Source organism: Oncorhynchus gorbuscha, linkage group LG14 (genome assembly GCF_021184085.1).
Source record: "Oncorhynchus gorbuscha isolate QuinsamMale2020 ecotype Even-year linkage group LG14, OgorEven_v1.0, whole genome shotgun sequence".
In the NCBI taxonomy this organism is placed as follows: domain Eukaryota; kingdom Metazoa; phylum Chordata; class Actinopteri; order Salmoniformes; family Salmonidae; genus Oncorhynchus; species Oncorhynchus gorbuscha.
Genome location: NC_060186.1, coordinates 54,099,245 through 54,125,437, shown reverse-complemented (window position 1 = coordinate 54,125,437; position 26,193 = coordinate 54,099,245). Strand labels below are relative to the sequence as shown.

General features: G+C 41.5%; 2 protein-coding genes across 6 annotated transcripts in view; one reads left to right on the top strand and one right to left on the bottom strand.

The window, feature by feature from the left end:
• Positions 1-21,647, bottom strand: part of LOC123995116 (atypical kinase COQ8A, mitochondrial-like) — a 37,860-nt gene extending 16,213 nt beyond the window's left edge. For all 3 annotated transcript variants that reach the window (XM_046298461.1, XM_046298462.1, XM_046298463.1), the window contains exons 1-4: positions 21,512-21,647; positions 11,048-11,230; positions 10,149-10,544; positions 9,986-10,052 (exon numbers count right to left, since the gene is read on the bottom strand). In XM_046298461.1, the coding sequence (XP_046154417.1) occupies positions 9,986-10,052; positions 10,149-10,544; positions 11,048-11,212 (628 nt within the window). In that variant the 5' untranslated portion in view covers positions 11,213-11,230; positions 21,512-21,647. The remainder of the gene's footprint in view (positions 1-9,985; positions 10,053-10,148; positions 10,545-11,047; positions 11,231-21,511) is intronic.
• A 3,341-nt stretch (positions 21,648-24,988) lies between these two features.
• Positions 24,989-26,193, top strand: part of itpkb (inositol-trisphosphate 3-kinase B) — a 46,908-nt gene continuing 45,703 nt past the window's right edge. For 2 of the 3 annotated variants that reach the window (XM_046298459.1, XM_046298458.1), the window contains exon 1: positions 24,989-25,410. The gene's annotated coding sequence lies outside the window, so the exon portion shown is untranslated. The remainder of the gene's footprint in view (positions 25,411-26,193) is intronic. The other variant, XM_046298460.1, reaches the window with a different exon arrangement.

Genomic DNA, 26,193 nt, shown 5'->3' with positions numbered 1-26,193 from the left:
GGTTTTACAGCTGTACCATTGACAGCAATATTGACTGACTGCATCACTGCTTGGTATGGAAATAGCACCACCCTCAATCGCATGGCGCTACATGCGATTGAAGGTTGTGCGGACAGCCCAGTACATCACTGGGGCTGAGCTCCCTGCCAGACCCCAGTCATTTACTATTTTCTCTGCTGCCGCACGGCAAGAAGTACTGATGCATAAAGTCTGACACCAACAGACTCTTGCACAGCTTCTATCCCAAAGAAATACAACTGATAAATAGCTACACGGCCTGAGTTCACCTGGCATCTTCATTGAACATTTATTTCAATATTTGCACTCTATGCACACTCACAGAGCCCTACACACACACACACACACACTCCGTAATTTACTCACGCACACATAAGATGCACATACATTTACACTTACTCAACACACTTTCTCTCACATGCAAGCTGCTGCTACTCGGTTTAACTTCTTTCCTGTTGCCTAGTCACCTTACACCTATGCAAATCTGGTATTGGATCAGATTTGAAAAAATATATTTCCTGTATATAGTATGCTAATTTACTTTGTGAATTTCATATTCCTTGTGAGGGGGGGTTTTGTAATACATTGTTATTTATTATTGCATTGTTGAGTTTAGAGTTTGCAAGAAAGACATTTCACTGTACTTGTGCATGTGACATTAAAACTTGAAACTCAATCCAGATTATAGTGTAAAATAGCTGCCTAACTCTTGGCTTTTGGTCATTGTAGCCTTTCTTTCGCATTTCACTTTTGTCATTTTAATTCAGTCTTCCATTGATTAGATATCCCCTACATTTCTAGTTATACAAGCATGACAAGCATGCCAGGAGTACCGATGTGTCAAAAACCGCAACACTGCTTGGTTCACGCTCAACAGTTTCCTGTGTGTATCAAGAATGGTCCACCACCCAAAACATATTCAGCCAACTTGACAACTGTGGGAAGCATTGGGGTCAACATGGGCCAGTATCCCTGTGGAATGCTTTCGACACCTTGTAGAGTCCACCCCCCCCCCGACGAATTGAGGATGTTCTGAGGACAAATGGGACGGGGTGATGCAACTGAATATTAGGAAGGTGTTCCTAATGTTTGAAACATGACACACACATTCAAGGGTTTTTCTTTATTTGTACCATTTTCTACAGTGAAGAAATAGTGAAGACAACACTATGAAATAGATTGCTCAAAGTTGTCACAATTTGCCTTTGGTGACAGCTTTGCACCCGTTTGGTATTCTCACGACCAGCTTAATGAGGAATGCTTTTCCAACAGTATTGAAAGAGTTCCCACATATGCTGAGCACTTGAAGGCTGCTTTTCCTTCACTCTGCCATCCAACTAATCCCAAACCATCTCAATTGGGTTGAGGTCAGGTGATTGGGGAGGCCAGGTAATCTGATGTAGCACACCATCACTCTCCTTCTTAGTCAAATAGACCTTACACAGCCTGGAGTTGTGTTTTAGGTCATTACCATGTTGAAAAACAAATGATAGTGGGACTAAGCACAAACCAGATAGGTACGGCGTATTGCTGCAGAATGCTGTGGTAGCCATGCTGGTTAAGTGTGCCTTGACGGTAGGAATCACGGTAGGAACCACACATGCAGAGATCATCTGTTCACCTACTCTGCGTCACAAAGACACGGCGGTTGGAACCAAAACGCTCAAATTCAGACCAAAGGACAGATTTCCACCAGTCTAATGTCCATTGATCGTGTTTCTTGGCCCAAGCAAGTCTCTTCTTATTGGTGTCCTTTAGTAGTGGTTTCTTTGCAGCAATTCACCCATGAAGGCCTGATTCACGCAGTCTCATCTGAACAGTTGATGTTGAGATGTGTCACTTAAACTCTGAAGCATATATTTCTGAGGCTGGTAACTCAAAATGTATACTATGCAGCAGAGTTAACTCTGGGTCTTCCTTTCCTGTGGCGGTCCTCATGAGACAGTTCCATCATAGCGCTTGATGGTTTTTGCAACTGCACTTGAAGAAACGTTCAAAGTTCTTGACATTTTCCGGATTTACTGACCTTATCTTATAGTAATGATGGACTGTCATTTCTCTTTGCTTATTTGAGCTGTTCTTGACATAATATGGACTTGGTCCATATTTCCCAAATAGGGCTAGCATCTGTATACCACCCCTACCTTGTCACAACACAACTAGTTGGTTCAAACACATTGAGGAAAGAAATTCCACAAATTCCACACCTGTTAATTCAAAAGCATTCCAGTTGACTATCTCATGAAGCTGGTTGAGAGAATGCCAAGAGTGTGCAAAGATTATAAAATCAAACTGTCACATGTGCCAAATGCTTCCTTACAAGCCCTTAACCAAAAATGCAGTTCAAGAAAGAGTCCAAATAAACTAAAGTAAAAAAGTATAGGCTATATAAAGGGGGTACCGAGTCAATGTGCGGGGGTACAGATTAGCCGTGGCAATTTGTACATTTGGGTAGGGGGGGGGGGGATAAATGCAAATAGTCCAGGTGGCCAGTTGATTAATTGTTCAGCAGTTTTATGGCTTGGGTGTAGAAGCTGTTGGGGAGCGCTTTGGTCCTAGACTTGGCACTCTGGTATCGCTTGCCATGCGGTAGCAGAGAGAACAGTCTATGACTTGATGACAATTGTTTGGGCCTTCCTCTGACACCGCCTAGTATAGAAGTCCTGGATGGCAGGAAGCTTGGCCCCAGTGATGTACTGGGCTGTACGCACTAACCTCTGTAGCGCCTTACGGTCAGATGGCGAGCAGTTGCCATATCAGGCGGTGATGCAAGCGGTCAGGATGCTCTAGATCAGGGGTGTCAAACTCAAATACCCAGTGGGCCAAAATGTAAAACCTGAACAAAGTCACGGGCCAACATTGAACAAATTAACCTTTTAATATGGACCCAAACAAGTTTTAGTTTAACATTGAATATGGAACAAGCATCGCTTATTACCATACAATATATAATTTAATAGTGGAGACATGCAAAATCGAATTTCAAATGAAAAAACATCAATGGCATTCATTTATTAAATAAATAAAATTTAAATAAAAATGGTATGCCTCTTTTCTATTTGCAGCCTTCTGATTTAAATACCAAAATAAACTTTTTCCACTGGCTAATAATTTTACAAAGAAAATGATAATACATCAACCATTCAAGCCCATGCCTTGTAGCAAGAAAAAGTGCATAAAGAAAACATTAATTATTGCACACTGGTCTAATCTGATGTGCCCAAGCCAGATACCTGGCATCTCTTCTTGGATGCTAGTTCATCAATGTCTGGGCTCAAGCTCTGAGCTGAAGAAATCCTCAGTATCGAGCGAAGATGTTCATCAGTCAGACGTCTCCTGTGAGTTGTTTTGGTCATCTTCATCGAGGAGAAAAGTTGCTCGCATAGATAAGTGCTGCCGAACATGGAGAGCATCTGAGTAGCTTGGGTGCGGAGCTGAGGCATTGTGTCAGGGATGAACCGTGGAAACTGTGCGGCGCCCACAGCATCATACTTTGACTTCAGTGTGTCGTTGCACTGGAGTTCAATCAGCTCCATTTGGATGTTGGTTGGTGCATTTTCCACATCAACTGCGAAGGGATTACTAACCAGTTCAAACTTGCATTTCTGGGCATCGAAGTCGCAAATCGCCGGCTAAACTCAGCGGCGAGAACACTGAGTTTTTCAGCAAACTGTGCGCATGGGAACACGGCGGTAGAGATCTGCGCTTTTATGAATTGGCAGCAGGGAAAATGGCAAGGGTTTCCTTGCAGCATCTGAATCTCCCACAGGCACAGTTTAGTTTTGAAGGCCCTCACTGCAGCGTACATGTCTGATGATGCGCCCCCGCCCCTGAAGCTGCAGGTTCAGCGCATCAGATGGCTCGAGATGTCACAGAGAAAGGCCAGCTCACACAGGAACTTTTCCTCCCGGAGCTCTGCTGTATCCTTCCCTTTGTTTTCCAGGAATTGACATATTTCCTCACGCAGCTCGAAACATCTGTTCAGTACTTTTCCTCTGCTTAGCCATCTCACCTCTGTGTGATACGGCACATCTGCGTATTCCGAACCACACTCCTCCAGAAAAGATTTAAACTGCCGGTGATTTAGACCTTTGGCTCTTATAAAGTTAACTACCTGTGTTACTGTGGTCATAACATGTTCCATCTTTAGGGCTTTGGCACACAGTGCTTCCTGATGTATGATGCAGTGGTAAACAGTTAGCTCACCTGCACAGTTCTCTTCCCGCATCTTCTCTCGAACCATGCCCACCAGTCCACTCTTTTTTCCGCACATCGCTGGCGCACCATCTGTCGTTAATCCAACGAGTTTATCCCACGGCAGCTTTATTTCAGTTACACATTTGGAAACCTCAAAGATTTCCTTTCCTGTGGTTGTGCCATGCATTGATTTGAATCCTAATAGCTCCTCCGTAACACACAGATTTGAGTCCACTCCACGGATGAAGACTGACAGCTGAGCAGTATCAGATGCGTCGCAGCTCTCATCCACAGCGAGGGGAGAACGCAACAAAATCTTTTCCCTTTTCCATCAGCTGGTCATACAGATTGGTGGCAAGATCACATGTGCGATCAGCTACTGTGTTCCTGCTCAGGCTCACGTTTGAAAATGCTTGTTTCTGGGCATACGAGGTCACAAACCTTCATCATGCAGTTTTTCATGAACTCTCCCTCATTAAAGGGCCGGGCTGATTTTGCGATCTCTGCTACCACTATATAACTAGCCTTTACAGCAGCCTAGCTTTGTGATGTGGCTTTTTTAAAACATATTCTGTTGTGAAACCAAACTTCTTTTCATCTCCTCTACTTTCTGGCTCCTTTGAGTCATGTCCAGGTCCTTGTATTTGTCATGGTGTTTCGTTTCATAGTGTCGTCTAATGTTCTACTCCTTACTTACAGCCACGTTGACTCCACAAACAGGTTTGTCTTTTACATATGTAAACAGATATTCTGCCTCCCACTTGTCCAGAAAGCTCCTGTTTTCTGCCTTTCTTTTCGCCATTTTTGGGAAGGGTTAGCTCGCTGACAGTTGTAGCGTCTATGTTGCTAAGACTACTGTCACAGAGGAGAGAGCGTTTCTGGGTCCTGTCCTGATTGGCGCTTGAAAACAGCAGAGCATTATGGGATTCGTAGTATTAGTGGTGAATGCGCTGTATAATACCAGCGGGCCAGCTCTAGTAGTAATTTGGTATCGTCTCGCGGGCCAAATATAATTACCCCGCGGGCCAAATTTGGCCCACGGGCCAGAGTTTGACCCCCATGCTCTAGATGGTGCAGCTGTACAACTTTGAGGATCTGGGGACCCATGCAAAATATCTTGACCCGCTCCACTTCAGCCCCGTTGATGTTAAATGGGGGCTTGTTCAGCCAGCCTTATCCTGTAGTCCGCAATCAGCTCCTTTGTCTTGCTCACATTGAGGGAGTTGTTGGCCTGGCACAACTCTGCCAGGTCTCTGACCTCCTCCCTATACGCCGTCTCAGAGTTGTCGGTAATCAGGCCTACCATTGTGTCATCAGCACACTTCATGGTGTCAGAGTCATGTTTGGCCACACAGTTGTAGGTGAACAGGGAGTACAGGAGGAGGGGACTAAGCATGCACCCCTGAGGGGCCCCAGTGTTGAGGATCAGCATGGCAGAATTGTTGCCTACCCTTACCACCTGGGGGTGGCCTGTCAGAAAGTCCAGCATCTAGTTGGTGAGGGAGATGTTTAGTCCCAGGGTCCTTAGCTTAGTGATGAGCTTTGTGGGCACTATGGTGTTGAACACTGAGCTGTAGTCAATGAACAGCATTCTAACATTGGTGTTCCCTTTGTCCAGGTGGGAAAGGGCAGTGTGGAGTGCGATTGTGTCATCTGTGGATCTGTTGGGCCGGTATGTGAATTGGAGTGGGTCTAGGGTATCCGGGATGATGCTGTTGATGTGAGCCACGACCAGCCTTTCAAAGCACTTGACGTGACTGCTACGGGGCAGTAATCATTTAGGCAGGTTACCTTCACTTCCTTCCAAAGGCACTATGGTGGTCTGCTTGAAACATGTAGGTATTACAGACTCGGTCAGGGAGAGGTTGAAAATGTCAGTGAAGATAATTGCTAGTTGGTCCGCTCATGCTTTTGAGTACATGTCCTGGTAATCCGTCTGGACCTGCAGCTTTGTGAATGTTGACTTGTTTAAAGGTCTTGCTCACGTCGGCTACCGAGAGTGTTATCACAGTCTTCCAGAACCTCTGGTGCTCTAATGCATGCTTCAGTGTTGCTTGCCTCGAAGCGAGTATAAACGGTATTTAGCTCGTCTGGTAGACTCGCGTCACTGGGCAGCACGTGGCTGAGTATCCTTTTGTAGTCTGTAATAGTTTTCGGTGTAGTAGGATTCAAACTTAATCCTGTATTGACTCTACCTGTTTGATGGTTCGTCTGATTTCTTATAAGCGTCCAGATTAGTGGCCCACTCCTTGAAAGCGGCAGCTATGGCCTTTAGCTCAATGCGGATATTGCCTGTAACCCATGGCTTCTGGTTGGGATATGTACGTACGGTCCCTGTGGGGACGACGTCGTCGATGCACTGATTGATGAAGCCGATGACTGAGGTGGTATACTCAATGCCACACACACACAGTTTGGGTTCACTTAGAAATGTCCTTGCTTTCCATGAAAACATACATGAAATTAGTTGCAAAATTAATAGGAAATGTAGTCAAGCCGTTGACATGGTTAAAGAATCATTTTTTTTTTTTAATTGAAATAATTGTGTCCAAACTTTGCTTTCGTCAAATAATCCTCCATTTGCAGCAATTACAGCCTTGCAGACCTTTGGCTCTAGATGTCAATTTGTTGAGGTATCTGAAGAGATTTCACCCCATGCTTCCCAAGCACCTCCCACAAGTTGGATTGGCTTGATGAGCCCCCAGAACCCCCAGACCATCACATTGCCTCCACCATGCTTGACAGATGGCGTCAAGCACTCTTCCAGCATCTTTTCATTTGTTCTGCATCTCACGAATGTTCTTCTTTGTGATCTGAACACCTAATTCCACTGTCCAATGTCTGTGTACTTTTGCCCATCTTATTTTTTTTTATTTTTAATTGAACAGTATGAGATATGGCTCTCTTTGCACCTCTGAGATTGGGGTTTTGCGGGCACCATTTAATGAAGCTGCCAATCGAGGACTTGTGGGGCGTCTTTGAGAAATGAAGTTTTATTGCTTCTGGCCAAGTTTATTGTTTCTGGCCATTTTGAGCCTGTAATCAAATGCACAAATGCTGATGCTCCAGATACTCAACTAGTCTAAAAATCAGCACAAAAGTTTTCAGCTGTGCTAACATAATTTCAAGAGGGTTTTCTAATGATCAATTAGCCTTTTTAAAATGATAAACTTGGATTAGCTAACACAACGTGCCATTGGAAAACAGGAGTGATGGCTGCTGATTATGGGCCTCCATACAGCTAGATATTCAATTAAAGAACAGCCGTTTCCAGCTAAAATAGTCAATTAGAACATTAATCTCTGCACCGTATTTCTGATCAATTTGATGTTATTTTAATGGACAAAACATGTGCTTTTCTTTAAAAAATAAGGACATTTCTAAGTGACTCCAAACTTTTGAACAGTAGTATATGTTCACACACACCACTTTTATGTGTAGTTTACAAATAGATAGTCAAATATCAATATTTAAAATAAAATAAAATGAAAAATAATTTGCAAAATGTAACTAGCGATTTCCACCCCACCATCACTAGTGAGATCCCAAAGGGTTGTTCACAGGACAATTAGCAGGGTGCATATCAATCAATCAAATGTATCTAAAAAGAACTTTTTATGTCAGCCGATGTCACACAATGTATAGACACTAGGTACTAAATAAACCAAATCTGGTTTTAGATCATTTTTAACTCTGAAAAGTGTTTAGTAATTGATTTCTTCACTAACTTTACATTGCCCTCTAAATAAATATTCAAGCTAAAACAACACATTCAAAAAGCTTCACCATCCATGATATGTGGATATTTGTTTTTTTACACCCATTTGAACCCCTCAGTATTAAGCCTTCCTGGTTAAACAGCATCCAAATCAATGATTTCTACACTTCATGAGCAGTAGCTGACTAAGTCCTTCTGCCAGCCAAGTCTCAGTGAAGGCAACCTTCAGTGAAGGTTATACCTCTGTCATCTCCAGACACTGTCACACACAGCACTCACTGCTTCACACCCCCAAGTTAGGTTAGGACAAAGCAGCGGGACACACCATACCAGGAAGCTGCTGGCTCACCTAGATATCAACTTACAGAAATAGGGAATTGTGTTTATGGGGCGGGAAAAAAAAGAGATGGCTTGTTTTGGAAATGACAATAATACGAGGGATTTTCATAAAAAGACAACCGGTTAGACACATTCTGAACTTCATGGTATGCTAACTTCCGTGGTAAGACTACAACAAACAGCTCTACATGGAAGCATGTGTACCTGTCAAAGGGAACTGAACCCCCAGAGAGCATGGTGTTAACTTATGTATCCATGTTCCAACCCAGAGAGAGCAGAACAGGAAACATGCATGGCTAGGCATTCCCTCGCATCGGTACACCGACATCAGGAACTGGATAGCCTGTCAGCAACTCGATCTCAACGTGAGACTAATTTATGTTCAATCCTCAGGGGACAGCACATCACTTTTCCCCTGTAGGAGAGGGCCCTGGGGGGGGGCTACTAGGTATCCCCCTGAGCCATGTTGGGGAGGGAGAGCAAACCAATAGGGTCCCAGGGTGCTGGACCGGCAGGTGTCTGTCGAGACTCACATTACTCCAATGCCACCAAACCTGGCAACCCTAACTTCCAGCTGAAGGACGGTACTGTCCTCACCCCAAACCTCCCATGAAAGAGAGAGAATGCCGGAGCTGGCCCTGTAATATATAAAGATGGTGTCAGGGACATGTATAAACCCAAGGTAAACAGGTTCTCCTTAGTGGCTTTGATCTCACTTGTGTATCAGCTCGCTGCGCGGATCTGATAACCTTTCAAAACAGTGAAAAAATATACAGCATGCTGACAGCAACAGGTGGCCCATGCTGGGGCAGGGCCGGGCCAGGCCGTCCATCAGTCCAGGTCCCAGAGAACAGCAGGACCAGATATCAGACTGTCTCTTTTACCAAGACGCTGCCTCCGTAAACTCAGCCTGTGTTTCTCTGAGACTGCAGCAGTTGACTGGCTTTCCTAGTTAAGAACTCCAAAGTAGCTAAATCTGTAGTCTGCTCTGCAGGCCTACTACTGGTCAAAGTGCAGATTAACCTCCAGGACTCAATCTGACCATGTGGCCGTCAAGGGGAGAGGAGATCTCACTCACGGGATGAAGACACACGGGCCACCTTTCACCCACTGGCCTGCAATTTACAGGCAGTAGATATATCAAGTTGAGGATAAACAGACACTAGGCTTGTGTTAGGCAGACACTGACAGGTAACATGGGGGCATGTGGGTGGGACACTTTGGTACACGGGTGGCTTGAGAAGGGGCCATAATAGGGTAATAAATAAATAACACAGGCCGAAACACAGGCTCTATTTCGAGATATTGACACTGGTTACAGCAATAGTTGTCGCTGAAAGTTTTGGCAGAAGAGTAGGTTTGCCTTGTGTGGATCAGTGGCATACGACTTCCCATTTAATGTAATGTGGATGAAATGGGGGATTAAAAAGGTGAGCTCAAGCCAGAAACAGTAGAATAGAGCGCTGTGTGTTCGAGCCTGATGTTGAGGACACCACATCAATATTCCCAAGTTAAAAAGGATCAAGTTCTTGATACTTATCGCAATGTAATAAAGGAGGGATCTTACTGATCCAATCACACTTTCAGTACTTTCCCGACACGAACATAAACAATATAATACATTTGTAATGGTAGCCTTTTGTGCACTTCAACGTCATAGACAAAGCAATAATAAAACAACATATTAGAAACCAAAATAATGTACAGCCTTACCTCCAAAATTAGCCAGTCTCCCTAACCGGGACACGGGTACCTTTCTCTCTCGTGCCCTCTCACTGAGCTACAACAGAGAGAGAACAGTATAATGGTAGACAAGATACACCCACAGCACATCTCTGAGCCACAGGTACCAGTGAGAGAATATGTGTAGACGTACCATTTGCTTGTGTGGTTTCTCATTCCTCTTGGCTTCTCTGGCCTTCTCTATGTCCTCGGCCGTGAGGCCCCCAACCCCCGAGCCGTCCTGGTGATAGGAGCGGTAGGAGCTATAGGATAGGTAGGAACGGATCTGTCCTGAGAACTGGCTGCTGGGGTCCTTGTATCCCTCAAACAGCTTGGATTTGACTGAGGTCTGGACGTTGTATGTCCCACAGGTCGTGCTGTCTGTGGTCCCCATCCCCTCTGAGGAGACGCCTTGTCCCTCTTCTCTGAACCCTGGCTCTATGTGTTCCCCACTGTCCATGCTGCTCCCCTCTGCTTTGGAGAAGTCATACTTACTGTCTATGTCTGCTGGGAAGTCATCAGACATGCTTTGCTGCTGCCCACCAAACTCCTGGAACAGATATACAGATGTGGAAGGTCAATGAGGAGCTGGGGTTTCACTTGACCGTCCGAACCAGGAAAAACTCATGGTCCGAGATATTTTCCATGTCAGGTCATGCTGTCAAAAAATAAAAAAAACTCTTGGCCCTAACCGAGGGCCACCTTATTGATCCGCCTCAAGTCAAACTGTATTTACATCCACAGCAGGCCACTCTTAGTGGCAGCTTTGTTGTCTACTATTGGACTATTCCTACGCTGTGAAAACAAATAGGAGCCAGCTGTACATACTGTAACTCAGCCATGATAAGAACACAAAGCTCTATGAATCAATCTTTTGTTGAGCTCACACAAAATTAGATTAGGCAAAAAGAAAGGCGAGGAAGCTATTTGACATCGAAGCTCCGACACCCATTTTACATCTGGCAATTGGTGGTGGTGTTGTCTGACAATGAAAAATACAATCTTTGCCACTACCCCCATAGAAGAGCCCCGTTCATCTCTCGCTTTACCCACCTGCATCTTCTGCATGGCTACTCCCAGGCTCTGCTCTGCAGTCATCTGCATGCTCTGGGCCATGGCCTGGGCTCCTCCAATACGCAGTGTGCTGGCCTGAGTGTCTATTACCGCCTGGCTCAGCTTAGCCAAGCCACGCATCACCAACATCATGTCGCCTGCCATGTTGGGTCTCCCTCACACCTAGAACACAGATGTGGAAAGAAATCATATTTTTGAGGGTTCGGAATTACATACCAAAGTTGACATACAACATAGCCGGAGGATAGATGTACTGAAAGTAGGCCTAGTCGTGCTGTAACTGTGTATAATCTAAGAAACCTTCAAAAGAATGCATGTCATTTCAATAGTGAACATAAGTGTGACAAAGGGAAAGGACATGAATCATACTGGTGAAATAAGAATTGTCTACAGTCACCAACAGCCTATTGGAGAATTTGAAAGTCACAACACTATAGGCCATTGGCTGAGGTTTAATTCTCGCAGGCTAGTGGCCAGCTATCAACTCAGCACTGCAGTCAGTCAACAACTAGAGAGTACCTGGCCGAGCAGGCAGAAAAACACAGCTGTTATCAAGGATCACCGTGGCCATGACAAGCTCGTAAAGGTTAAACACGTTTTCAATCTGAGACAAACCTTTAAGTAACAGCCGCCAACACACGGGCTACACCGGGAATCAAAAGGTGTTACGTTACAACAAACATGAGCATGTCTCTACTAAACATTCTCTGAAAGGAAAACGGGAAGGCATGGCACGGAAAGTATCCTTGCCTGGCTTTCAATGCAGGACTTTGATAGTATCCACTGCTGGTCAGTTAATTTTTGCTATAATCCTGTGCCATACTCACAAGTTCCTTGCATCAGTAAGTGACCAAGAAAGGCCACTGAAATGTGGCTTTACAACTAGATTATCTGGCCATTTCAAATCTCATCGTTTTAAAATGACATATTGAGTAGCTTGGATGAAAGGTACCCAGAGTAAACGGCCTGTTCCTCAGTCCCAGTTGCTAATATATGCATATAATTATTAGTATTGGATAGAAAACACTGAAGTTTTTAAAAGTGTTTGAATGATGTCTGTGAGTATAACAGAACTCATATGGCAGGCAAAAACTTGAAAAAATCCAAACAGGAAGTGAGAAATCTGAGGTTGGTCAATTTTCAACCCAGGCCCTATTGAATTCACAGTGGGATATGGATGAAGTTGCACTTCCTAGGGCTTCCACTAGATGTCAACCGTCTTTAGAAACTTGAATGAGGCTTCTGTGTTATGGGGCTGAATAAGAGCTGAATGAGTCAGGTTACTTGCAGAGAGCCATTTCCTGGTCACGGGAAATATAACTTTTTGATGTTTTTGCCCGAAGTTATGCTGGACCTGCGTGAGCGTTTGGGTGTGTACCTAACGCCCTAACAAAAGTAGCTACTTGGACATAAATAAATGGACATTATCGAACAAAGCAATCATTTATTGTGGAACTACGATTACTGGGAGCATTCTGATGAAGATCAAAGGTAAGGGAATATTTATAATGTGTTTTCTGGTTTCTGTTGACTCCAAAATGGCGGATAATTTTATTTATTTTCTGAGCGTCTCAGATTATTGCATGGTTTGCTTTTTCCGTAAAGTTTTTTTGAAATCTGACAGCGGTAGCATTAAAGAGAGGGAATTGTAGATATACATGTATATAAAACTTGTATTATCATCATTTATGAGTATTTCTGTAAAATGATGTGGCTCACTGCAATATCACTGGACGTTTTTGGGTCTAGTGAATGTAACGAGCCAATGTAAACTCAATATTTTTTTATAGAAATATGAACTTTATCAAACAAAACATACATGTATTGTGTAACATTCAGTCATATGATGCTCATCTGATGAAGATCAGAGGTTAGTGATGAATTTTCTCTCTATTTGTGCTTTTTGTGACTCCTCTCTTTGGCTGGGAAAATGGCAGAATTATTCTTGGTGAGTTGGTAGTCATCTAACAATAGTTTGTGGTGCTTTCGCTGTAAAGCCTTTTTGAAATCAGACACTGTGGTAGGATTAATAACAAGATTACCTTTAAAACGGTATTAGATACTTGTATGTTTGAGGGATTTTAAATGAGATCTCTTGTTTTGAATTTGGCACCCTGCACTTTCACTGGCTGTCGTCATATCATCCTATTAACGGGATTGCAGCCCTAAGAAGTTAACCAAACCCAATCAAAATACCTCTACCAGGTAATACCAGGACATAATTCTAGGATTTCAGTCATATTGATCAATGGAATGGGTCTAAAATTCTAGACTGAACTGGGACACTCAGTCCAGTCCTGTGATTCACTTTCCCTGGCTGGTGATGAGGGGACAGTGGACGCTGAGTAAGGGCAGAATCACATAGGATTTCAAATGAACAGAGGAGTTAAGCTAGTCAAAAGGATGGATTGTTTGTGCTTGGTGACAGCTTGGCCATCCTGGGACTCAAGAGGGCTTTAGAATTAGCCTGTGTTCTGAAGTAGAACCAAGCAGGCTGCAACGATATCTTGCGCATAGCCTTCTTCCCAGACACCATTTATGGGTCTGATCTTCTCTTTACAAACCAGGGCGCATAGAAATCAGTAAATTGTGTCACAGAGCCATGGATCAAATGGTTCTTCATATATTAGAGAAAACACTAACTTAAAGGACGTCCTCGCTTGAAACAAGGTCACCGTAACGTCGTCTCAATTATTTGGCAACAAAGTAACAACTGCATACTAGCCAGCCAGACTACCCCTGTATTCACACCACACATAGTGCCTTCAGAAAGCATTCATAGCCCTTGACTTATTCCACATTGTTGTGTTACAGTCCGAATTCAAAATCCCCCCCCACCCCATCTACACACAATAGCCCATAATAAAGTGAAAACATGTGAAGTCATTTTTGCAAAGTTATATAAAATGAAGTACAGAAATATCTAATTCACATACATTACCATTCAAAAGTTGACACACCTACTCATTCCCAGGTTCTTTATTTTTTTAAACTATTTTCTTCATTGTAGAATAATAGTGAAGAGATCATAGGAAATTACTGTAACCAAAGTAACAAACATTAAAGATGAAGAATTAACAGTAAATCTACTACAAGTGATATGTAAAGGGGAATTAATATACACTAACAATCAAACAATCCGTTCTAGGGAGTTTTTCCTAGCCACCGTGCTTCTACACCTGCATTGCTTGCTGTTTGGGGTTTTAGGCTGGGTTTCTGTACAGCACTTTGAGATATCAGCTGATGTACGAAGGGCTATATAAATACATTTAATTTGAAACGCAAACAATTCACACAATGAAGTTATGAAACACTGACTGTGCACAAATTGGCAGGAGAGCGCCCATTCTGGAGAGATTAGCGAATTGTCATCTGGGCCCATGGTCAATCCGACTTCGATTTGGCCTCTGCGTGCCCCACAATTGCTTCACACCCTCCATATGGAGCCTCGGACCACATTTTCAGATCAAGCATACATTGGCTTTTAGTCAATGGATTAGTTCACTGAGATGGGCGCAAAATCGATCTATCAATTACTGCTCGACTAAAACAATCTTGGTCGACCAACAGCCTAACGACCAAACAAACGACCAGTTGGCTAATTGGGGTCAGTCATAGAAGAAACTACAAGCTGTTTTGCCAAAATCTGTAATGACTGAAGGAATTTCAAGAGTTACCATACTCTGTCACAGTGATGGCTCTCGTACTTCTATAGGTTAGTATCAATGTTCAGTAGTACAATGTAGAAGGTTTTATAGAAGGGCTTTGTAAACAGTACTCAACAGAATGCAATGATTTGACATACGCAACATCAGAGAGTGCCTGACTATTTTCTGATAGAGAATTCAGGGAGAGTGCAAAACCTGTCGCCCGTAATAAAACGAAGTGTGCTGTGGTAAAATGCAGCCAACGGCTTTAATGCAGTGGCAGCTGCATTCGTGTAGATGTTGCCATGTTCCTACCGGCTGTGGACTGTCAACTGAATGATCTGCTTTCTATTAAGCGAGAGACTCGTGTTTTTTTAAATAGAAAATGTATTGTCTATCCAAATGCCCAGGTATTTGTAAGCAGGGACACAATCAATTTGGGCACTATCCAAGGTAAAGATGCCTAAATCTTTAGCCATTCAATGTTCATTTAAGGTCAATTACTGTTTTTTGTAAGACAATGAAAGCAGTCTGTAGGTCAGACAGAGCCTGATCCACATGCACTTTGGTATTCAGAGAAGGATTTGTTTGGGTCAATGGGCGATACCATGCCAGCGTAGATGAAAAATGTGTGTCGGATCTCAGATTGGTTATGGTAATTCTCACAGAAACTTCATTGAGAGGAAGGATGTTTGAAATGCTTCAAGTTTGTATCTCAAATAGTTTTCTTAAAAATCTTAAAGTGCCCATTTTTTAGACCTATATGCACCTCCTGTAAATCACTATGATCCGTGAATGATACACACAATATCTTGGTGTCATACTTCATAGTGTACTCTTAACAGTATATTTAGATTCTGAAATACAATCTCACGGGAATTGATTCAACATTAATATGAATATTAAAAATTACTTGTTCATTTTAAGACGTAACAATTAGTGATGCAATGATATTACATTTTTGGCCGATATCCGATATTTTCCTTGCCCCCCCCAAAATTGACACTGATAACCGATATTTCAAATTTTAGTGGCCTTTGAAGTATTCTAGTTCAGTTAAATAGGTAACATACACAAGGACGCAGCGGTCTAAGGCACCGCATCTCAGTGAGAGTCACTACTTTCCCTGGTTCGAATCCAGACTATCACATCCAGCCGTGATTGGGACTCCCATAGGGCGGCGGACAATTGGCCCAGCGTCGTCCGGGTTTGGCCATCATTGTAAATAAGAATTTGTTCTAAACTGACTTACCTAGTTAAATAAAGGTTACACACACACACAAAAAGTTATTTTCTTGGCATTTACATGTCCCCATTACCATTCAAACATATTCAAAGCCTATTTCTTTCACTTACTTGCTGTGCTGTTTTGTTGTTCATTTGTTCAGTCGTTTCATTCTCAACCAGGATTTCTATGGAATGCCATGGGTCTTTACGTGTTAAAAGAATATACTATTTGACGTGTCAATTAAGCTTGTTGACCAATCAGGACCTGAATATGACTGCACGTCACATAATTTAACACGTTCATAAAATGTTTACGTAGTTATTACACAATCACTCGTATTTCATATGTCACGATTCATCGATACGTATGATGCTGGTAAAGTTGTCTCGTGCACCTACAATGCCAGTCATTACAGAAAGCTAGCTAGCTCATGGATGCAAACAATGTTCTTCCCCCAAAAACATAGCAAAACGACAATCTGTTTCAGTTAGCTAGCTAAGTAGCTATGTGTCATCATCGAAAATAACCCTAATTTATAAGACCGTTCTTATTTGATTCATGGTGGTCGGACCCATCTATGTAAAGCAAGCAACAATACGGATTAGCCATAACAATGGACTTAGCCTTCAAAATAAAAATATGGCATAATTCTACTATTGGTATTATTTTGCATCACTGCATACTTTTACTTTGAAGGCAAACCGCAAATTCCACTATTGTGCCTAGCTTCACAACACATTACTCAGTCCGGTCGAGCCTCTCTAGCCAGATGAAGCTAGCTGGCTGCTTATAACGTTAGCTTTGGCCAACAGGGTTAAGTAGCTGGCTAGTTATTGATTTTCATGAACTGAAGTTTCAATAGGCGAACAACAAGTGGTAACCTAGCTAATACTTACTCATAAGGATTCCTAAATCACTGCTAAGAATAATGAAAATGACTGCAGTTTATATTGGTCATTGTTTTCATTGGTGCTAGCTAGGTACCAAGCTAAAGCTAACTACCCCAGAAGTTGGGGTCGAACAAATGCTTTATTACCAACGCGGTATTGAAAACCCATCGTTTCTGGCCTGTGTTGGCAGACTTCATTATACAGCTTTGACAGTGCTAAATCGGTATCGGTGTTGAAAAATCATAATCGGTCGACCTCTACCTTCTTGGCAGAGTTGCAAAGAAAAAGCCATCTGACTGGCCAATAAAAATAAAAGATTAAGATTGGAAAAACACAGTGGACAGAGGAACTCTGCCTAGTTGGCCAGCATCCCGGAGTTGCCTCTTCACAGTTGACATGGAGACTGGTGTTTTGCAGGTACTAATTAATGAAGCTGCCAGTTGAGGACCTGGGGAGGCATCTGTTTCTCAAACTAGACACTAATGTACTTGTCTGCTTGCTCAGTTGTGCGCCGGGGCCTCCCACTCCTCTTTCTATTCTGATTAGAGACAGTTTTTACTGTTCTGTGAAGGGAGTAGTACAGAGCGTTGTAAGAGATCTTCAGTTTCGTGGCAATTTCTCGCATGGAATAGCCTTCATTTCTCAGAACAAGAATAGACTGATGAGTTTCAGAAGAAAGTGCTTCGTTTCTGGCCATTTAGAGCCTGTAACCGAACCCACAAATGCTGTTGCTCCAGATACTCATCTAGTCTGAAGGCCAGTTTTATTGCTTCTTTAATCAGGACAACAGTCTTCAGCTGTGCTAAAATAATTGCAAAAGGGTTTTCTAATGATCAATTAGACTTTTAAAAGTATACTCTTGGATTAGCTAACAACGTAAAATTGGAACACAGGTGATGGTTGCTGATAATGGGCCTCTGTACGCCTATGTAGATCTTCCATTAAATCTTCCGTTTCCAGCTACGATAGTTATTTACAACATTAACAATGTCTACACTGTTTTTCTGATCAATTTGATGTCATTTTAAAATGGACAATGTTTTTGCTTTTCTTTCAAAAACAGTGTATACCAAAACGGTATGTGTTATATAGGTATGCACATCAGCTTTGACATTGGTTTTGCACATTTACCGATACCGATGTTGGCATTTTTATCTAATATCCGCCGATTCAGATACGTTCACCAATATACCATGCATCCCTAGTAACAATATACTCTACAAGTACCTACAATTTCCAGTGGGCTTGCTGCTATTTCTGAAGTTCTGATAAATTTTATGAGCACCCACAATACAGTGAATGGGAAAACGGATTCAAAGCAAACCGCCTCTGCTGATTTGCTGAATGCGCAATCCAAAAAGGAGGGCTGTGATTGGTTAATGACCCATAATGTCAATTTCTATGTATAAAATGGGTCCTAGTTTGAAGAGTATATTTTCAGACCCTTTGTGTTCACTGACATTCGGATAAGCTGTCCAGCTACTCTGATAAAACGTAGCTAATGTCGTCTAGCTATGTCACGTTTCAAGGCAGCAGAGTTTACTCAACTCCCCTTTATAGCTATACATCCTGTATGGAAGATATCCATATTACAGGGAACTAAACTATATATATATTTTTTAGATATCCAAACGTCTAAAGAGGCCAAATAAAAAAAGGTTCATTTTGAGATATTAATATATCATGTTGAATAAATGAATGTGAATAGATTCTGAAATACAACTTGACATACTCAATTTTTTGGGAGCACACAATAAGAGTATAATGACACCAAGATGTCTGTATCATGTACAGATCATAGGGTTTTACAGGAGGCATGAAGGCTTATAGGTCTAAACATGTCCACTTCCATCATAATTTTCTCAAAAATGGTTTGTGACACAAATGTAAAAAGTATGTATGTCAAATATCCTTCCACCAAATGAAGTTCCTATGTGAGAATTGCCAGAACAACCGGATACCAAATATATTCAGTCTACGCTGGTGTATAATTGCTCCAATCTCTTGCAAAACATTAGAATATTACCAAGGTACAGTTTATTATAAAATAGAAGAGCTAATCTAACTGAAAATATTTTTTCACAGTAGAAAAAGTTATTCTCCATGTGTGCAGTTCATATTCACCTGCACTAATATCCAAAATTACAGTGCATTTGGAAATTATTCAGACCCCTTTCCACATATTAATATGTTGCAGCCTTATCCGATAACTGTTTAATTATTTAAAAATAATATATTTACATAACTACTGAATAACATTTTACTCAGTACTTTGTTGAAGCATCTCTGGCAGCGATTACAGCCTAGAGTCTTCCTGGGTATGATGCTACAAGCTTGGCACACCTACATTAGGGGAGTTTCTCCCATTCTTTTCTGCAGATCCTCTCAAACTCTGTCAGGTTCGATGGGGAGCGTCACTGCACAGGTATTTTCAGGTCTCTCCAGATATGTTCAATCGGGTTCAAGTCCGGGCTCTGGCTGGGCCACTCAAGGACATTGAGACTTGTCCCGAAGTCAATCCTGTGTCGTCTTGGCTGTGTTCTTAGGGTCATTTTCCTGTTGGAAGGTGAACCTTTGCCCCAGTCTGAGGTCCTGAGCGCTCTAGAGCAGATTTTCATCAAGAATCTCTCTGTACATTGCACCGTTCATCTTTCCCTCAATCCTGACTCGTCTCCCAGTCCCTGCCACTGAAAAAACATCCCCACAGCATGATCCTGCCACCACCATGCTTCACTGTATAAATGGTGCCAGGCCTCCTCCAGATGTGACACTTGGCAATTAGGTCAAAGAGTTCCATCTTGGTTTCATCAGACCAGAGAATCTTGTTTCTCATGGTCAGAGTCATTTAGATGCCTTTTGGCAAACTCCAAGTGGGCTGTCATGTGCCTTTTACTGAGGAGTGGCCACTACCATAAAGGCCTGAACGGTGGAGTGCTGTAGAGATGGTTGTCCTTCTGGAAGGTTCTCTCATCTCCACAGAGGAGTTCGTGGTCACCTCCCTAACCAAGGCCCTTCTCCCGATTGCTCAGTTTAGCCAGCGGCTTCCTCTAGGAAGGGTCTTGGTGGCTCCAAACTTATTCCATTTAAGAATGATGGAGTCCACTAATTACATTTTTTCATACCCTTCCCCAGATCTGTGCCTCGACACAATCCTGTCTCTGAACTCTACAGACAATTCCTTCGACCTCATGGCTTGGTTTTTGCTCTGACATGAACTGACAACTGGGGGACCTTCAGGTAGACTCCAATCAAGTTGTAGAAACATCTCAAGGATGTTCAATGGAAACAGGATGCACCTGAGCTCAATTTCCAGTCTCAAAGGGTCAGAATACTTATGTAAATAAGGTATCTGTTTATTATACATTTAACTTTGTCATTATGGGGTATTTGTGTGAAATGATGAAAATAATTTAATCCATTTTAGAACAAAGCTGTAATGTAACAAAATGTGGAAAAAGCCAACGGGTCTGATTTTTTTCCGAATGCACTGTAACTCACCACAATTTTCCTATTGTTCCTGCCAATCTAGGAACCCACGTAGTGCCTAGCTCTGCACATCAACAATGGCCTCTTCACCAAAATCAACGTGAGACATTTCCTCTGCAGCTATGACTGGATATGATTGCACTAGGTCACTGCTTGCTCTATTTGTCACATTGATAAAAGCAACAGTTGATAAAAATACTTGCCAGAAAAGTTTACAAACCATTAAAATAATGCAGAAGTTAACAACCCAATCAAGCAAACTGTTTGCAGTACGCAATTTACAGCCTGTAACGTTACTGTACGATTCAATGTCTTATCATTAAAGTCATGCAGCCACAAAACTGTCAAGTATAGGACTTGAACAACTTTCAGCTGAAAAGCTAACTGCAGGCCATAAACAGAGCCTCACACTGTACAGAGTAATTGCATAGCAGCCTATCTACTTCATTTCAGTAACACAGTAAAGGACAAACTGTAATAATACAAATAATAAGGTAAAGCAGCCCATTAGCAGACACACTTGTAGGTACCCTCCACTTTGAAAATAACCAGGCATGTGGTGTGCATGTGTCACAGCTGTCGCTGGTACAGAATTGTGTTTACGGGCCAGCAAGCGCCTCTTCTAGCCCTTCCTGACCGTTGAGAGCTGTCCTTCAGGTAGAACTACCAACACAGTGGAAACGATTCTTCTTCATGTTCACTTTGCCCATTTACTTTCTCAAAATACAGACGTCATTCACTTCTACAAGCTGATTTAAATATACGCGGAAATTAGCATTTATGAATTACCTATCGTTGGCTAAATGTCACGCCAGATAGCAGATCATGCATCCACGTGAAAGTTTGATGCCTGTAGTTACAGGTTGTAATTGCTTCAATTTTTTGTAAGATTTATACTGCATCATGAGTTAAAAAATTTGGATTTCATCAGATTTGCATTCAATCTCGGTACAATGTCAGTAAACTACACTTTTCAGACATGCTGTATTCACTGACATTCGGATAGCTATCCAGCTAGTTACTCTGATAACTTTAACGTTAGCCATAGTTTAGCTAGGTCACGCTAAGGCAGATGAGACGCATCGTTTTTTCACCAATGCACTGCCCAAATTGTCAAACTAGGAAGAAGCAATATGTATTAATTCCATTATTCCAAGCACCATACTTGTCATAAAAGAAAAAACCCACTTACCGCCAGTAATTACGAATGTCTGGATTTATTTTCAATGCTATGCAGCCTCGTCCCCTAACAGTGTGTCGTCTTCCACCATGAGGTCAACGCTGTTTACCAACTCAGAACCGTGATTGTCAAAGGCATTTTACCCCGCCTCTGAACATCTTCTATTGGTCGTGTCCTGATCGAGGCGGTCTGTTTTGGAGAGGTGGTGGCTGAATCCTGATCTCTCATTGGTCAATTGTCAAAGAAAAGGTTGTACTCTCCAATGAAAAGTCAGATTCCTGTTATAAGGGCGGTTTTAGCTGTGGTTTCCACTAGCTCGCACAGCCAGAACCTCGAAATGGGCGATATCTTGAAAATGTATGAAAAAAAGAGACCAGGGTTGGGCATAAGGTTAGCAGTGTGGTTAAAGTTAGATTTAAAATAAATGTTTAAGAACAGAAAGAACAGGGATTATGAGATTGTGGCTGTGGTAACTAGTGACGACCCTTATAAATAAGATACATTGTAAAAATGTACTACATTGTATACATGATAATCCACGACGTAAATAGTGTGATATTTAAAACAATAGCTAGACCTGCTCTATCATGTGTCAAAAAGTCCCAGTTCACAAACTAAATGTGGCTAATAGAGAGTAACAAGTCAAATATGATCAGTTACTCTTATTAGTTATATTACAGAAATATCGTAGTAGAGCATAAAATTATATACCCGGTTGGTTAGTGATTTTTAAAAATAATTTTAAAAAGACGTGTTTTATGTGAATTTTTACTGCCACTTAATAGTATTTTTTTTCAAAGGTTTTCCTCTTATAAAAACGTTTACACATTTGCTGTACCAATATCAGTCACGCGATGGCGTACGTGACTGGCAAATTACATCACCTGTGGAAAATATAGGCTAGCGAGAAAGGACTTGAATAATTTATGAAAGTGGATTACACTTTTTCATTTGTTTGACCTCACTTCTCATTCAGTTCATATTTGTATGTAGTATATTTATAGTGTTGCATCATCTGTATCTTTTTTTATGCAGTAGCCATAACAGTTGATTGATAACCATATTAATAACCAACATGTTGATTGATAACCATATTGATCATAGGAAATTATATCAGTCAGGTAGTTGAGAAATGAATTCACAGTCCCTCTCCTGGCATCTAATTTCTTTTTAGATCATTCACAGGATAAAGTCACCCTCCATGACATATATTGATAAAAGTAGACTTAAATGAGAGACCATGTACATTGCACTTTACTTGACATTTGACAAATGTATAACCACCAACATCTGCATAGGTCAGGGATGGATATAGATTTTTCTTACTACCTCAGTAAACAACAGATCTGGGTAGTGCCTCGCAGCCATAGTTTTTCCATGTGATTGGTCTTTATTGACACACAGGGCTAGTATCTCAAAGTTCACCTCAGGATTTCCCTCCTTATGGGGTCTAGAAAGTATTCATGATGTTGATGTCCGTGTATGACAGACACACCCATTATACAGTTAATTTCTGACTACTTGTAAGGTAAACATGACACAGACTCAGTTGTAGGGAACACTGAGGTTACACACACACGCACACACACACACACACACACACACACACACACACACACACACACACACACACACACACACACACACACACACACACACACACACACACACACACACACACACACACACACACACACACACACACACACACACCAACAGGTACATATGCAAACATTCACCCCCTCCTTTTGTTTTACTATCCTTGTGGTGGACCAATCAATTGATTCCCATTCAAATCTTATTTTCCTTACCCCTAACCCTAAACCTAAACCTAATTGTGACCCTAACCTTAAACCTAACCCCTAAGCCTAAAATATCCTTTTTCCTTGTGGGAACTGTTGAAATGTCCTCACTTGTCCAAATGTTTTCTTGTTCTACTATCCTTGTGAGGACTTTTTGACTCAAGGATAGTAAAACCACACACACACACACACACACACACACACACACACACACACACACACACACACACACACACACACACACACACACACACACACACACACACACACACACACACACACACACACACACACACACACACACACACACACACACACACACACACACACGCACACACATATGCAAACATTCACCCCCCCCTCCCCCCAAATGATCCAGTGTTTATATGCTGTGTTTTAATACAATCTTTCTGTCTTAGCAACAGAGACTACTATTATTAAACTGTTTCACTGAAGTAAACACCACGGTAGATCTGTGACTATGTGTCTAAAGCTTGTGTAAATCTTCCCCCTTTATTAACTTCATAAAAGTGTCTGAGTTGTGTGGGGCTGCACGCTGGACATTGTGCATTAACAGACATGGTTAAATGCTGATAACACTAAAATGGTCAAACATGAGGCAATCATTTTAATTTGAGGGCCACAATGACCTAACCTGGTCTGAAATCTCAAGGGACTGGAAAGTTAATTTTCATACCAACTATCAGGGAACCAGGCTCATTCAAATCAGAAAGGCCACTAGCATTTTCCATCCAGTTTAGTATGCCAGCTGACACACTTCCCTCCCTTCTACTAAATGGTCATTGGTCATTGGTTTGTCCTCTGAGCTACACAATCATGAGCTAGACTTTTAATGGGTGAGTAATGACTGCTTTACAGCAAATGACTGATTGAATTTACGAAATAGATAAGTTAGTATGTGAATTTCACAGAGATCTGTTTCACACTCATTCTGCACAATGCTGTTTGAAGGGTCATACAGAGGCTTCCAAAAAGGTTCAAATGGTTATTGATATCACATTGACTAACATAAATTATAAATTAATTATAAATTATTCAAATAACAATTGTGAGAAAAATGTTTTACAACTTGCCTACAAGACAGCAATGTATAATTATTAATGTATGGTCTGATTTGGTTGATAAGGGCCATTAGGGAAATTAACACTTTCCCCTAGAGCCATGTAAATAGCAATATGCTAAAGATATGCTAAGAGCAGGGGCAGGAAGTGATATTCTCAAGTTTAAAAAAAGGCAAATATTTACTGTAGGTAGTCCTATAATATTATATAATATTTTTTCAATAAAACGTTTGCTTTAAAATCTAGAATAAAGTAAATAAAACACTGTTTGATTGAACAGTGATCAATTCTCCATAAAGTTATAAAATGTCGTTGTAGTGACAGGTAGCATTTCACCTTTTGCACGGTTTGTGGCTATACAATGTAGAACAAACATGCAGAATGTGATGTGACTATAATACCAGATCACTAATATTACTAAAATGTTATATTGTTTTACATTATCGTTCATTATTATGATCCTGGGTTTATTGAATAAATTTCACTCCAATTAAGTTTTATTATGTGATGACCCAATCCAGATGCACTAGCCCAGCCAAAAACACAACCCAAAACAACGTCGGTTACGTCTCAACCTAGGGCTGTGTGCGTATCAAGCTTTTTTCTTCCCTGCTAGGCAATTGGGAGAAAAGCTGTTTGTTGCGTAGTAATGACTGTCTGTGTCTACTTCCTTCCTGCTTTTTGTAGTAGCCTACACTAAGCAAACAACAGCCTAGTAGCCTACTACGCCGAAGCGAGGTGTTGAAGAACTCAAAGGGTCATAAGAGCAAGTATTTTGGACACGCAGCGGGAGAAAAAGTTAATTTCTGGGAGAACTGGCCTTTCTTTTTTGCCTGTCCGGAAATAAGAAGATTGCGTGTTGTGTGAAGTTCGCTCAACAGGTATTGAATGTTCTGAGACGCGCTGGATAGCACTCTGTGCTGAACACATTCTCATCGGCTTTGCGGGTTGGTCGGACAGCCACCCGTTCGATATTTCAGAACTCATAGAGCGGTTTCTATTAGGACGAGGTGTCTGTTAGTACAAGGTAAGACACTCATCTCCAATGAGTCTGTTTGGAGTCTTTTTTAAACTTTCCAATCAAATTGTCGGAATGAATTGAATGGCGTTGGTAAAAGCTATTTAGATAAAACGTTCTTTATATAACAGCTTTTTAGCCTTTATTTACAACCACGCTGCTCACCAAGATAGAAATGTGAAAAATTAACAAGTGATATGAGGTACTGTTGTATTTAGCTATTGACAACAAGGGAAAAAGCAAACCGTTTTTGTTGTTACAATGTATCAACAATTTTGGAACTCTGTTACAACAACTGTAAGGATATAGCCCAGATACTGCTGATGATAATGATCATAATAATATCAATAATAACAATAATACATATATTTATTATTATTGCTATTGTATCAAAGAAGGTCAGAGAAAATATTACTAATGATAGTTGAGGCTTATAAACTACTGCACTTTTTCTCTTGGTTTCTTCTTGTTATTAGATGAGCTAAACTATTGATGTGGATTTTCTAAAGAATGTCATGATGGTTATGATCCAAACCCAGTAAGCATTTTATAACAATGGCAAGTTGAGCTTGCAGTAAAGCTCACATGCAGCTATAGATTACCACGTGTTTGACAGAGATATGTAGTTATTGTACTGGAGAGAATCTGCTTTATGTCATATGAACCAATTATTGTCAAAGTTAAACAATATATATAAATTAAACAAAACAAACTTGTAAATCGTTGAATATTAGTTCAATCAAGTCCCAAATGAAATACAGCCACCGCAGTCCATTTATTGTACGGACTCGA